The sequence below is a fragment of the Marmota marmota genome, unplaced genomic scaffold, assembly GCF_001458135.2.
Source record: "Marmota marmota marmota unplaced genomic scaffold, marMar, whole genome shotgun sequence".
Lineage (NCBI taxonomy): Eukaryota > Metazoa > Chordata > Mammalia > Rodentia > Sciuridae > Marmota > Marmota marmota.
The window spans coordinates 4,212,770-4,228,105 of NW_025999863.1; the positions used below are offsets into that span (position 1 = coordinate 4,212,770).

Consider the following 15,336-nt stretch of genomic DNA (forward strand, 5'->3'; position numbering starts at 1 on the left):
CCACTTATCTGCTCCCCCTCCCCCTCTCCCTTCCCCCTCTCCCCTCCCTCCTGCCTGCTCTACTTCTGTTCTCACATGACCTTCTCCCCCTGATCCTCCTGCCTCCCTCCTGTAAAGACCCTGTAATGACACTGGGCCCCCAGCTAAGCCCGTCAGCGGGTCCATCTGGATGCTCCTCAGGGCCTTTGCACAGGCTGCCCCTTCTGCAGGGAACCCCCTCGCTTCCCCTAGCCATCTCACCACCTCCAAGACCAACCGCACAGCCCCACACCCTGTCACAATCTTTGTCATCTTATCACTCAAGGGTTGTGAACTCGATGCCCACGGGGGTCAACACAGATAACCGTGGGCAGCAGCGGGTCCATTCAATGAACAGAAACATCTTCCCTTGTCCCAGAGGACAGTGGTGGAAGCAGAGTGATGTGAGGCCCTCTCCCACCTTAGGAAGTGTGGGTCCCCGTCCCAGGACCTGTGGGTCCAGTGTCAAGACGCTTCTCCATCAAAGGTAGAAAAACAAGATGCTTTTACAACAAGGTTGGGTCCCGATAGACCCAGCGTCGGTCGAAAATAAACAAATCAGTCGACCTCACACCAAAGATACCAGGGAGCTGCCTGCCTCAGCCCCACCTGCCCCAGACACACTCAGGACGGTCACACTGGCCCACAAGTGGCAAAATCATCTCTCAGAAAGCTGATTTTCTAGTAAACTTCTGAATAACTCATGCAATTTATTGAGTGCATGCATCAAAAAGGAAAAAAAAAAAAACAAAAAGAGCCCCTTGTGCTTGACCTCTCTGTACCTGGATTTCCCCAGCCATGGAATAAGGATCACAACAGCCTCCCCGTCCCTACAGGGCAGGGGGTCCAGTGGGTTCATGTGAACGTGCACAGAACCTGGCTGGGAGTGAGCACTCCAGAAACGAGCTCTAACGCGTGATCACCGTTCCTCTAGATGAGCAGCAGGAACACGGTCAGTCCCCGTGTGGGAGACAGCTGCAGGGGCGTGGTCTGCGCTGAGCTGGTGAGCCCATCCCTACCCAAAGGGAACAGCCACAACCCAACCCGGGCTGTGGTCACAGTCTCCACCTTCCCGAGAAAACCCAGAGGTCTGCATTCGCCCATGTGTAAAATGTCCTCATGCTTAAACATTGGCCACAAATTCCCCCTGAAAAAATTGCCCTTGGTGATCGTGGGCTCTGGATGTGAGGACTCTGATGTCATGACTGAGAAGAATCAGAAAGGTGAACGTGCACACAATCACAACCTTGTGAGTCAGTCTTCTGTTGCTATAACAAATACCTGAGATAATCAACTTATAATGAGCAAAGACGTATTTTGGCTCACAGTTTGAGATTTCCTCCATCACCGACTGGCCCTGTTGATCTGGGCCCGTCCCGGCACATCATAGCAGGAGTGTGCGACGGAGCAAAGCCATTCGCCCTGTGGCTGGGAAAGGAAGGGGTCTGGTCCACTGTCTCCCCTGAGGACGTGCCCCAATCACCTAAGAACCTCCCTCAAAAAGGTTCCACCATCTCCCAATAGTGCCACAGCCTGGGGACCAAGACTGTACACACAGAACTTTGGGGACTTGTGTCCAAAACATAGCAGCGATCATGTTTACAAAAAGAACAGCTGCCAAGGACTGAAGAGCTCATGGCTGGCCAGGTTCTGCAAAATGCTCAAGTCACAAAAACCAGGAAAAGGTAGAGGCCGCGGTTCAACCTGCTATACAGGTGAGGACAGTGGCACTCAGAGAAGCCAAGGATGGGTCCCAAGGTGGCCCAGCGGGGATGGCACTCAGGCCGCCTGCCCCAGCGTCAGAACCGTGCTGCTGCTCCGCGGTGGTACTTCTCAAGCGTCTGAACTCAGTGGCATTCAGCAGGAGCCTGGTGTCATAATATGAAATTAATAATTTGCTTTATTGTCATTATTTCTATGTCTCCCGTCTCTGGGTCTGAGCAAGAGAAGAGAAGGGGGAGGATTTCCTGCCGGGGGTGGGGGAAGGGTGAGGAGGGTGGACCGAGGTCCCCGGCTTGAAGATGGCATGGTGGAGCCAAGCAGTGGGAGAGGAAATGCAACTGATAAAGTTCTCGGAACTGAAAAGTAGGTCAGTGGCCTGGGCCGGGGGCTTCCTGCCCCTGCTCCTCATCAGAAACCAAGTGGGGGTCCAGCCTCCAGGCTCTGCCCCTGCCCCTCGGCCTCCCCGAGTCCCCTTCCTCCTTGTCCCTCTCTCTCCTCCGCCCCTCCTACCTCTCCTCCTCACCCACCTCTTTTCCTCTCCTTCCTCCTCCTCAAGGCTGCAAAGCCCTCCCAGAATGACTTGTGGAGACCAAACTTAGCAAGAGGTTCCATCCCCAGGAGGAAGTTGGTGACTGCTGGTGGCTTTTATAAATTCACTGTCCCCCACACCTTGGTCTCATCAAAGCCGCGGAAACAGAAAGACCATGATGAGAGGAAAGGAAACTCCGGCTGGGGCTAGGGCTGGGCCCTTGGGGCCCCCCACCCTCTGCCAGCCCACCAGGGCAAGGAGGTGGAGAGCTTCCCTGGCCCACCTCGTGCTGTGGGAGAGGGAGATGGCCCTGCCTCTCTTGGGTCAGAGACTCTGCATCTAAAAGATGGGATATGAGAGCTTCTGCCCAGGGCTTGGGTATTTCCATAAAGTCACAGTGCACACGAGGCACCCGGCCCGTGGAGAGTACCCCCCGACGCTATCCTTCCATAGCACGTCTGACTCTCCAACGGCACTTGCACACTTATTGCTGATGGCACACCACTGGTGTCATAATATGAAATTAATAATTTGATTCCATCTTTGCAGTGAGCCTAGGAAGTGAGTATTTTCGCTTCCTTCCCCCATATTACAGATGAGGAAACTGAGGCACTGGAAAGTTGTGGGCCGCACTGAAGGTCACACAGCCCCAGGCAGTGGCACAGTGGACTTGGAGTCATCAGATGGCCATGCCCAGTGCCTTCTCGCCCATACCATGTGTCAATGACATGAACCATATTGACAATAACAATAATAAGCATTGATCCACCTTCGGGAGTGGAGCCTGCCTCCTCAGATCCAGGAGCCAAGACGTCCCTCCTGCCTCAGGAGGTGCTCCTTGGTGGAAGGTGTGGATCTGAACCCAGGCCCTCACTGCCCCCAGCCATCTCCTGTGCCCCTCTCACTCCCAGCCTCCAGCTGGCTTTGCTGGGGTCCCTCTGCCTGGACATGGTTAGTGAGGTCACTCTGCCTGGACAGTGTCACCTCCACTTCCTCAGGAGCTGGGTCACCCTTCGTTCAGGTTCCTCACATACACAGTTACCTCCCTGGGTCATGGTGTCCATCCTTCTGCCTCTGGGCATCACCGCCTGCTGCCACTGCTGCCCAGTGCCCAGGACCTCCCCTGCCCCATGGGGCTCTCTGGGCCTGTCACCTGCCCCCCTTCCATCCCCAGTCTTCCCCTAAGAACTAGACGGAACCAGGTGCAGTGTCTGCCATTTATTTCCAGGACCATGGTCAAGGGGCCAAGGACTCCCTTTGAGATCTCCTGCTAAGCCCAGGATGTGACCCTTGGCTGGGCAGGAACCTCAGGCTGTGTGTGTGTGATGTGGGGTCTGTCACTGTGAGGAACCAGGTCTCACCCCAATGTGACGGGTGGATGTCGCATGCAATGAACACTCACATGTGACCATGACACCCGTGTGGGCGGCTGTGGGTGGCGCATGCTTGCATCACATGTGTGTGTCACGCAGCATCACGACGGTGGCGACTGGTCTTGGTGGGATGGTGCAGTTGTGCGTGGATCGGGCGAGTGGCATCAGGAGGTGGCGGAGCCTTGAGCAGGACTCCGCATGAGGCCAGGGCAGTGACTGCCCAGTCATCCCTTTTTTTAATCAGCAAGCGTCCCTGAGTGCTGACTGCGTGCTTGGTTCCCCGTGGCAGTGTCCTTGGCGGGGGACCAGCCAGCCGCTGGTGCTACCTGGTAGCTGGAAACACCCTGTGGTGGGGCCGGAAACCATGGTAACTGGCAACGCTGGAAATCCGTGGGTGAGCCCAGAGTGTGTGACCTGACTGTGACTGTGACTGTGACTGTGACTACGGGCGGAGCAGGGCTGAGTTCTCCACGTGGAGAGTCCTATGATCAATCCTCTGCCCACGCTCGGACCGCAGGGAGGTCCCAAAGTACGCGTCCCCCGCCAATCCCGGGAGCCCTGAGCGCCACCTTCTCCCTGATCCAAAGTATAAATACCCGCATCTCCTCTTCCTGAATATCAGGCAAATCAGTGCAGCCCGCAAGGGGCCTGGGGACCCCGCGTCCACAGTCCCTGTCCTGCTGTCCCAGGCAGCTCCGCAGTCTGCGTGGGTCTTCCGCCTCCCAGTGGCGTCCGCTGACCCCCCACCTCTGGGGGTCCTCCGGGGTCTCTGCCTGCTGGGTTTCTGGTCCCCTGTGGCCCGCGTCGACGTCTTTGCGGGTTAGGTCCCCAGTCCGTCCACTCTTTCACACCATGAAGGCTCCGAAATAGGAGCGGGTGCCATCACGGAGCCGGATCAGGCGCTCATCGGGCACTCGGACCACCACCTCCTCCCCGGCGTCCAGGTGCACCACGCCACCCAGGAAGCTGCTGTCCCACCAGAGGCGGAAGCTGTTTGCCCGCCCACAGGGTGACCGCCTGCTGACCAGCAGCTCCAGCTCCTTGGGGTAGCGAGGGGTGCGTTTGTAGAGTCCGTGGGTGATGGGAAGGCCGCCAGTGGGCCCCTGGGGACAGCCAATGCCGCCCAGCTGCACTTTGGAGTAGACATAGTAGTAGCCAGCCTCGGTGGTCACCAGGGCCCCATTGCTGTAGTTGAGGCCCCTCAGGAAGGCCAGGCCCAGCTGCGTCTCCCATAGCAGTGGGCCCCCACTGCCCGTCAAGCTGGCATTGGCCCCTGTGGAGAGGAGAAGGGGAGAGCTGGTCAGCACCTGCCCCACTCCTGTGGGTGACCCTAGGCTGGTGGCCACCCCTCTCTGAGACTTTGCCTCGCTGCTAGGCTCTTTGTATGGACTGATTCACTTTATTCCCTCTTTGCAGATGAGGGAAATGGAGGCTCAGGGAAGCAGAGGAAATTGCTCATTATGCCCTTCAGCTCATTTGCTTTTGCACGTGGAGAAACGGAGGCCAGGGGCAAAGTAACGGGAACACCAAGAGGAAACTACAACACAGAGCCAAGATGACCTGGTGCAATGCCAGCACCTGTGATGGCAGAGCCAGAGACCAAGGCAGGACATGCCTGGGCCCAGCAGCCTCAACTTCCTGAGCCTCAGTTTCCCCCTCTGTAAAATGGAGCTATTAATGGCATTTGCTTAGCACTTTACAGAATTGCCAAGCATATGGCAGGGCGTGACCCAGAGGTAGCGCTCTAGAGGGTTTATGAAATCAGCAAAATTAGAAATGCACTCGTCCCCGGTATCCGTGGTCTCAATTTCCATGGTTTCAGTTACTCTCAGTCAACTGCAGCCCCAAAATAGTAAATGGAAAATTCCAGAAACAACTTAGGTTTTAAGTGATTTTCATTATAACATATTGTTGTACCTGCTCTATTTTGTTATTCGTTATGGTTAACCTCTCACTGTGCCTAATTTATAAATCCCATTCTGTCATAGGTGTGCATCCACAGGAAAAAATGTGGTATGTGGTCTGGCGTTGTGGCTCAGTGGTAGCACGCTCACCTGGCAAGCGCGGGGCCCTAGGTTTGATCCTCGGCACCACATACAATCAAATAAAGGTATCATGTCCAACTACAACTAAAAAATAAATATTTGAAAAAAAATTTTAAAAATTGGTATGTGTGGGGTGTGATGCTCTCTTGGTTTCAGGTGTCCCGTGGGGTTTTGGGACACAGACCCATGGACAATCCAGGACATTACATATCCATGGATCCCGGGGGGCGGGGGAGGACGGCAACTCCAGAATAAATAATGAATGAATGAATAAACGAGTGCTTGGACATGCAGGGCATTGGTCTCCCAGAACCCCTGGACCCCCGCTGCATACCAGCACCTAGGTCCCCCTTACCTGTGAGGTGTGCTGCTGGGTTGGCCTGAGGGGATCTCTGCTCTGGAGAGAGAGGGACAGAGGTTAGAGGCAAAGACAATGAGAGGTAAGGGTCAGCCTCCTAGGGGTCATCACAACCATCTCCCCGTGTCAACCCCAGCCCTTCCGGAGTGACCCAAACTTCTGCTTCTCAGGCCAGGAGGAGGGGCACCTGTGTGGCTTGGACCAGTTGTGCAAATCACATTGGGCAATGGGCTGGGGGCGGGGGCAGCATGGAACCATTCCCCCTCCTTCCTGGGAACCAGGACCTGACTCACCTTGCCTCAGCTTCTCCCTGGAGCCTGCGTCTGGGTCCTAAAATGCAGAAGGAACCCACAGTGAGTACCTGCCACACCCCAGTATCCCTCAGACATATGGCAATGACACAGCCAGACTCTGACTATGGACCCCACCCTTGGACGCGTACTTAGGGCCACGTGGGTGCACGGGGGCATGCACACACACACACACACATGCACACACACACCCCTCCCAGCAGCCTCTGAACCACTTGCTCTCCCTCTCTAAAAGGAGTTATGAGGAGTGCCCCCTTCGGATTTAATAAACTAAGTTGTGTAAAGCACATTACAGCGTCTGGCACACAGTACCCCCTGTGGAGGGGTCTACTAGGTGAGCAATGCAGGTGAGCAAGTATGTCAATACATTCTTATCTGAAATGCTTGGGGCCAGAAATGTTCCAGCTTTGTTGTGGGGGTTGGGAATATTTGCATAGATTTTTATCAGTTGAGCATCCCTCATCCAGAAATCCCAAATGGTCCAAAACCTGAAACTGTTAAGCATCACATTATACTCAAAGCTTTCTGGATTTTGGAGCATTCAGGATGTCAGATTTTTGGATTAAAAATACATGGACATCCAGATGGCTGGACACAAGGACACCAGCCAGGATGCCTGACAGGGCACAGATCTCAACTTTTAAGGACAGGGAGAGGACACATGTGGACTGAGACACTTGGGCGCATGGGTGATGGGCCCAAATGAGTCACAGGCGCAGAGACAGTGGCAAAATGCACATCCGCACACGGGGTGTAGCAGGTGAGTGTGTGCACGTGTGGGTAGCTGTGCCCAGGACGGCAGCACTGTCCCCATGACGTGTGCCCATGGACGTGCAGCCACCAGAGCTGAGGACCAGGAGACAGGACATGGACACAGAGGGACAAGACCACCTGGGACACTGTGGCACGAGCATGTGCCTAGGTGGCACACAACATGAGGATGGCCGACTGGAATCCAACTGAGATCCAGGCCCCCAGCCCCAGACGGTCTAAGAGGACGGGTGGGAATCTCAATGCAGGGCCGAGTGTCCGGCTAATGATAAAGCAATGCCCAAGAGTCCCTTCTGATCGGCTATGCACTTGCTTGGGCCAGCCACTGCCACGCACCCCACGTACCCCAAATCATGCCTCATCCCCTAGGAATCGGCCACTCTTACCCCCATTACAGAAGGGGAATCTGAGGCTCAGAGGAGTGCATTGACTCCCCTGGGCTGGCAGCAACTCAGGGTCACACACTTTCTGTCCCTCACGCATGCACAGACAGACACACCATGGCACAGGAGACCGCTCTGCCAGCCCCTGGCCCCACTCACCGGCAGGCGGGTGACCACTTCCCCCAGGCGCCAGTGAAGCTGCAGCAGGAACCAGCCCTGGACGGCCAGCGCCGCGCCCAGCAGCAGCAGCAGTAGAGCCAGGCTGAGCCGCGCAGGGCTGCCCCACTGTCTCCTGTGGCCCGGCCCCAGCCTCCTGAATGGGATGTCTGTTTGTCCATCCACCACAAATACAGAGGGCCGCACGACTGTCTCCTCCATGTCCAATCAGACGAGGCCCAGGATGCCCGGGTAGGGCCCGCGCTGAGCGGCTTCGGCTCAGAGGAAACCACAATTGCCCAACACTCCTGGGCTCTGCAGGCTGCAGAAGGCGCCCCTGGGCTCCAGGGCTGCCTTTAATGCCAGGGTCAGCCCCTCCCCTTCCCCACGCACCCTCCTCTTCTTCCTGTCCCCCAGGCCCTGCCCCCTGTCACTCTCACTGAGGCGGTCTCTCACACTTTCCAAAGACATCTGAAAAAGTGACTCAGGTGCAGGTCGGGTGGGGAGGCCCCAGCTCTGCCTTCTCAGTGGCTTTGTTTCCTTGGTGGCCAAAGGTTTCCTGCGGAGCCCCTGTGTGGGCCACGCACTGCCCTGGGTTCAGGAGACAGCAGTGAATGAGAGGGACAAGGTCCTTGCTCCTGTGGACCTCCTACTGCCCCGGGTGAGAGAGACAGCCTGACAAATCAAACACTGTGGAGTGCAGAGGTGTAAAGAGCGCTGGGCTGTGTGCCTGTGTGTGCACTCGTGTGGATCCAGGTACGTGCATGCGTGAGTGTGTGCGTGCATGTGTGTGCACATGTGTGGGCATATGAGCAAGTGCACACGTGGAGCGTTGTGCACACACACGTGTTCTGTACATGTGCTTTCAGGTCACGTATATGTGTGTGCAGGTGCACCTCTGTGTGTGCACGGGTGTCATGATGTGGTGTGTGCTTGTGTATACGTGTATGCACTCATGCATTCATAGGTCTACGTTTTTTGCCTACAGGTACATGCGTGTGTGCGTGTGTGTGTGCGTGTGTGTGTGTGTGTGTGTGAGGGTGGATTTTGAAGTTGGAGTCCACAGTAGGGGTGTCCACCCAGTTCACCAAATCCAAGGCCTGGGAGCCCTGGTGGTCTTCTCCGCCTGTCTTGTCCCCCACCCTTCAGCACCCCTGTCACTTCAACCTGCAAACCTGATCGCAAGTCCTGCCACCTGTTTCCATTCCTGCTGCCACCCCCTAGCTAAGTGCTACAGACCATCTGTGTCCCTCCAAGTCACAGTGGCGGTCTTAGGCGGTGTGTATTCAGGTGCGTGTGATAATCACTTTGGGAGGTGAGTAGGTCATGAAGGATGGGATTGGTGCCCCTGGAAGAAGAGACGGGTGATCTGCCCTCCTCCATGTGAGGGTGCCACCTGCTCACCAGAAGCCATGCCGGCTGCCCCTGTCATCGAGGCCTTCCAGTCTGAGCCGAGAGAGCAGCGCTCGTTTGGGCCTCGGCATCTTGAGGCCCCAGCTGACGGAAGCCCAGGGCGCCTGGCCTCTTCCTGGGACTGTTGCAGGAGTTCCCAGCTGGATGTCCTGTAACACGTCTTTGCCCCTCAAAATTCACCCTCCACCCTCCAGGGAGGGTGAGCTTGCTTGTGTATTGATTGTCTTATTGGGCAAAAGTTACATGACATAAAGCCATTAAAAATGAACAACTCGGTCACATCTTGTCCATGACGTTCTGCTGCAGAGCGGTTTCCTCTGCCCCCAAAGGATGCCCCAGAGTCCTTAAGCGGCCGGCCCTACCTGCCTGCCCTTCCCCAAGCCCGGGCAGGCACTAGGTTTGTCTGTATGGACATTTCACAGAGATGGAAACAGCCGGTGTCTTCGTGTCAGGGTTAATTCATGGGCTGCTGTGGCTGAGGCTCCTCGGCAGCGCAGCATGGATCACGCCTCACGGCTCTGTCGCGTCTCACGACTGGACCAGTCAGGGTCACTCCAAGTAAATTTGGGGAGTAAATAAAGACACAGACACACAAAGCACCTTTTCTTTGGGTTCAGTGCTCCTCAGCTACAGCTCCCACAAGGGGGGCAAGGCAGGCAAGAAAGAGAGTGGGGAGCACATGAACCCTTTTATTGGGGAGAAGCCATTCAAATGAGGCCAGGGCTGGGATTACAAAGGAATTGGTGAGTAGCTCACCCCCCATGGGTGACACCTACACCTGAAACCACATCTTGTTATCTGAGCTGGGGTAATGCCCAAGTTATTATGGCCTGGCAATAATTGGCCAGTGCCCCAGGGCATCAGGACTTGAAGGTCTGCATCCAGGCAGCTCCTACACTGCCCTATTCCCTTTGAGAACATGAGGCTGGACCGTGTTGTGTATGCCCATTCTCTGGAGGATGGACATGTTTCCCCTTGGGGACTGTGAATACTGCTGGTGGGAGCGTGCACCTCTGCTGCTCCGAGGGCCGGTTTTCAGTATATTTACCAGGAATGGAATTGTTGCTGGGAGATTTTATTCATTTATTTATTTTTTGGATGGAACCCAGGGCTTCGTGCATGCCAGACAAGTTACCTACCACTGAGCCACACCCAGCCCTTTGTATTCTATTTTGAGACAAGGTCTCACTAAGTTACCCAGGATGGCCTCAAACTTGAGGTCCTCCCCTGCCTAAAATGTTCCAGTGACTTCCCACTGAGCTGACAGGGTGGGCAAATTACAGCCCATGGGTCAAAGCCAGCTGGTCCTGTTTCTGAGCAGCCCTGGACAGAGCTCCGGGTGGCTGCTATGATGGTGAGACTGGAGAACCTGCTGGGGTGGCGGCCTCTGCCTCTGTCCACCCAGGCCACCCTCCAAAGCATGTTCATCACCACCTCCAAGTTGGAGCCTCCCTTCAGCCACTGCTGGGCGCTGATGCGTGTGGCCTCCCTTGGGAGGCAGCAGCTCCCATGCTGCCTGGCCTCTGGACGGCCACTGCAGGGGACAGCCAGGCCCTGCCCAAACACTTTGCTGGGACTTGGTTGTTACTGGAGCAGAGAAGGAAGCTGCATTCAGGGCCAACTCGAAGCTCCCAAACTGCCTGCATTTCAAGTGACCCTTGGACATGTCACTCTGGCCAGAGTATGACTCCAGAGTCAGCACCCAGTGCACCCAGCCCTCTGGGCGCCTCTCCCCCCGGTGGCAAGTCTGAAGTGCCCTCCCTGGTTTTTGTCATAGGCTCAAATTTGCCTCTTCACACTGCCCCCCCCCCGCCTTAAAATAGTAACTCTCTGGCTCTTATTAGGCAAACCTTGCTTTCTTTGTCCTCAATAGATCCTTGTGGTCTCTACCTGGGGCTTTCTTGGTCCTCTGGCTCATGCCTTTTGGGTCACTCTGCCCAGGCATCTCCAAGAGGGAAACAATCTTCCCTGGATGTCTTGAGACAAGTTCCTCCTCCTCATCTGGCCTTGACACAAGAGACCCCACTTCAGAGGAGCTGTCCCTGATCACCTGTGTTGGCCAAGGGTCTCCAGAGAAAGATACAACAGGAGAGAGTAAGATAGACAGAGAGACAAAGACAGACAGAGAAACAGGGAGAGAGACAGAGACAGAGAGACACAGAGATAGAGAAAGAGAGACAGGGAGGAAAAGAGAGAGGGACAGTGACAGAAAGAGAGAAAGAGGTAGAGGTAAGAGAAAGAGCAGAAACAGAGTCAGACAGAGACAGGAGAGAGCTGCACAGGGAGAGGCCCATGTATTTAAGGAAAGAGCTCCCAGGATGGTGGGTGTGGGCAGGCCTGAAATCTGCAGGGGCAGCCAGCAGGTGGAGGCCTCTGGGAAGAGCCCGAGGTGCGGCCTTGCATCCAGGAGCTGGGAACGGAGGCGGAGCTCTGCCTCCTATGTCATGGCCTTGAGGCAGAAGCCCTTCTCAGGACACCTCAGTGTAGGCTCCTCAGGTGACCGGTCATCTCCGACCCTGCCACCCAACATCATCCAGGGCCAATTCCTGACCTGCAAGTCCACTGAGATGCGAATCCCACCACAAAGACCTCCCCAGCCTCAGTTTTGGTCCTGGTCACTGTGACCAAGTGCTCCACCCAGCTGGACAACCAGCCGGGACAACCTTTCTGGTTGCCCTCCTCCATTTCTGTCTGGCTGAGTCCCTTCTGTCCTCCTTCCCCCCTTTCAGAAGGTCAGGTTCACAAGATCCCTCCTGTGCTGGTCACAGAACTGTGCACAGCAACCCCCAACACCCCCGAGGGTTAAAGAAATGAATATAATGGCCCCAACTGAAGCCAGGGTTTTGAGGTGAAGCCAGATCCCCGCTTCTGCTGGCAGATGGGTTTGAGCAAACTGCGTCTCGCAGGTTTCCTTCTGGGGCCTTCTTGTCCAGCCAATGTGAAGAATAAAACCCACAGACAATAATGAAAGGGGAGGTTGAAAGGAGCAGGAGTCACGACCTGAGAAGAGGGAATTCCCGAGATGCCGAGGGAACTGATGGTGTTACAGCACTGGGGCCTTCCGGGAAACTGAGGCAGCCAAGACCCCCCCACTCAAGCCCCGATGCTTTCCATCAACTCAGAAAGATTTCAGACATGTCACCCAGAGTAACAGGCATGAGTTTATTGAAGGTTTAGGAAAAGGGAAAGGGGACATTCTCAAGGGACAGAGAGGAGATGGACAACAAGCCTCGTCTGCACTCCAGATTTATTGGGAATCCACAGAAGTGTCCAGAGATTTCCCCCACATCTGCCTCTTGAGTTTTGATTGACAGCAGGATGACATCAGACTTCCAAATCCCCATGCTGACCCTTTCTAATAGGATTCTTTTTTTAAAAAAAAAAAATTAATAGCTGTAGATGTTCAGTGTGACTTAATTTTATTTATTTATTTTTATGTGGTGCTAAGGATCGAACCCAGTGCCTCACACATGCTAGGCAAGCATTCAAACAGCCCCTCTAATAGGATTCTTAACGCAACATTCTTAGAGATATTATGGGGAGAACTATTCTTATATCCTGAAGTGCCAGGATCTGGTCTGTGGAAAGAGTCACAGCCGTCTTCCCCTTCGGGGTAACTTGGGTTCCTCTTGTCAACCTTATTTCCGACCTGCATTTCTCCTGCAGATAACAGGTAGTTTCCTGAGGAATGTGACATATCCTGTCCACTAAAGCCAGGCAGGGCTGCAGGTCAACTGCTTCTTGGGAAACAAAGGCATCCAGGGCTGAGCACAGTGGGCTCGCTTTGTGGAATTAGTCCCTGAACCTCGAGTTCCCACCACTCACCTCTGTCAGCCCCTGGCACAAGCAGGGGGGCCGCGAAAGTGAGAAAGAAAAGGACTCAGAGAAGGACAAGGAGGTGGGGGGTGTGACAGGGTGAGCCAGGGACCCAGGGAGAAATGAGGCACCAGGGACCCCCTTCACAGAGCCTCTGGCATTTGGGGGCACTAGGAAGTGCCTAGGGGCTGTGAGGTGGTATCCCCCACGTTCCTGGATTGGGAGGTGGGGCCTTCCTGGACTTGGAATTCTTAGCGGGAGGGGAGTACCCTCTATGATGGTTTGAGAACGGCATTCATTAGCCCAATGTCTCTCTCTACAGCATTGCGGGCAAATACCCGGTATTCTACTCCTTTGATACCTAGTTATATTAAACCCTCCTCCTATGGGGCAATTCCTTTTAAAATGTCCTGTTTGTTCACAATTGTAGCATGTTTTTGGCCTGGCATCTAAAACCTGTTGTACTGCAGCTGCCAAGACTTGCCCTTGTTCATTAATGTCTCTACATAATTTAATATATGTGTTTAAATCTTCATGTTTCCATGGTCTAATGACCTCTCTGCACCAATGATTTGCTTGCTCATAAGCCAGTTGTTTTATTAATGGCATTGCTTGTTCTGTATTCCCAAAAACTCTGGTAGCTGTTTGAATAAGCCTATCTACAAATTCAGCATAAGGTTCATTAGCTCCTTGTGTAACCTTAGATAATTGACCTTGTAAACCTCCATGTCCTTGTAAAGTCTTCCATGCCCTAACCACATCTGCAGCAATTTGTGAGTATATGGCAGGATCATATGCAATTTGTTGCTGCTGATCCTCATAAGGTCCCTTTCCTAACAACATATCTAGATTTCTCTGAGGATAACCGGCTGGTGCATTTCGCCTAGCCGTCTCCGTGCAAAATTCCTCATTGGCAACCTTCCATAACAGGTATTGTCCTCCATTTAGCACAGCTTTACACCTACTAGTCCAATCTGCTGGCATCATGTTCAAGTTGGTAATGGATTCCACCATGCTTACAGTGAAGGGTGCTTGAGGACCTTAGGTTGTTACAGTCTCTTTTAGCTGCTTCACTGTTTTGAAATCTAAAGCACGGTGAATTCGCTGCCTTTCCTGCCTGCTCAAATACAGGGCATGCTAATATTTGAGATCCTGTCTCAGGATCCCATCTATCAACTACGGGGGTTGGGGGCCTCCCAGCATATGGAGGTGGCGCTGTTGGTTGGACACTTACGCCCTCTGGTGATAGAAAGGTGTTAGTAGCAGCCTCATGTTGTAACTTTTCCCCTGATGGCTTTTTCTGCTCTAAACTTTCTTCCTCTGTCTGACTAGTTCGAGAGACCTTCTCTTTTACTTGAATCTTTTTCTCTGTCTGACTAACTCGAGAGACCTTCTCTTTTACTTGAATCAATATGTCTTCTCCTTCCTCTACCATTGTCTGAACTAAAGGCTTTGGACTAAGCAACCAAGATACCAATGCCCACAATGGCAATGTGCCAACTGGCAGAGTCCCTGGGCTTTTCTTTTCTATTCTTTTTAAATCTTCACCATGATGGTTCCATTGTGATATATTTAACAACTCCTCCTTAAAAAGCCATGGGCTACATTTTTGTATTGTATCAACGTATGCCCTGACTGTTCTTGATTTTACTGACATGCCTTCTTCCTCTAACAATTCACTTAACAGTCTTTCGGTTTGATTTTTACTAATTTCTGATCCCATATTTCTACTATAATGCAACCCAACAAGCTGACACCAAATAAAACCGAGACAGAATGAAACAAAAATGGAACAACAAAAAATCATTATATCAACCTTTCTATCCTCCTGAAATGTCCATCCGTCCTTTCTCCCTATCTGTTCCTCAGATGTGAGCGGTTTTTCTTCCGTCTCACTCATCTCCAGGGACAGGCAACTTAAAACAAAAGCGAAACAAAAGGAAAGAAGAATCTTTCCTCTCCTCTCGCCCCATCTCAGGGGCGATCTCCCCATCCTCTCGCCCTGCCCTCAGGGGCGAGCAGTCTACCTTCTCACTTACCCTCAGTCCTTCCCGTGCGGGCCACCAAATGCCTCAGTCTGGCTGGGCACAATTCACAAGCCACTTGTCAAGCACAAGCGAACTTTAATTTTAGAACACACACCTCACCACTGGCGCTCTACAGGAATTCTCTCAGAGCCCAACTGCCACCACAGGCTTCCCAGGAGCCGCTCAACCTCCCACTCCTCCTGCTCTTGAGGCTGATTGGCTGGGTTACGTGGGCGGAGCCAAAAAGTCCCCCAATGAGCAGCTCCGTGGTCTGAAAGGGCGGGGAAACAGCCCAATGAGCATCCCTGCAGAGGAGCCAATCAGCTGGCAGCTGGAAGCTTGCTGGGGCCACCGTGAGCCAATCACCTGGAAGTTTGCTGGGGCCCCTTTGGCTATGGCTCTCAACAGCTGTAC

The 15,336-nt window shown here is 53.8% G+C and overlaps 1 protein-coding gene and 2 long non-coding RNA genes across 3 annotated transcripts in view; 1 reads left to right on the plus strand and 2 right to left on the minus strand.

Annotated features, from left to right (window-relative positions):
• Positions 1-15,037, plus strand: part of LOC125619619 — a 22,225-nt gene extending 7,188 nt beyond the window's left edge. The window contains exon 3 of the long non-coding RNA XR_007351141.1: positions 14,874-15,037. This is a non-coding gene — a long non-coding RNA (uncharacterized LOC125619619). The remainder of the gene's footprint in view (positions 1-14,873) is intronic.
• Positions 3,473-8,022, minus strand: Tnfsf14 (TNF superfamily member 14). Its single transcript, XM_015503684.2, has 4 exons — positions 7,670-8,022; positions 6,339-6,375; positions 6,043-6,084; positions 3,473-4,915 (listed from the first exon to the last, which is right to left on the minus strand). The coding sequence occupies exons 1-4, from the start codon at positions 7,886-7,888 to the stop codon at positions 4,488-4,490; spliced, it is 726 nt and encodes a 241-aa protein (XP_015359170.1). The 5' UTR covers positions 7,889-8,022; the 3' UTR covers positions 3,473-4,487.
• Positions 12,221-14,775, minus strand: LOC125619622. Its single transcript, XR_007351144.1, has 2 exons — positions 14,712-14,775; positions 12,221-12,445 (listed from the first exon to the last, which is right to left on the minus strand). It is a non-coding gene; the product is annotated as an uncharacterized LOC125619622 (long non-coding RNA).
• Positions 15,038-15,336: the final 299 nt, after the last annotated feature.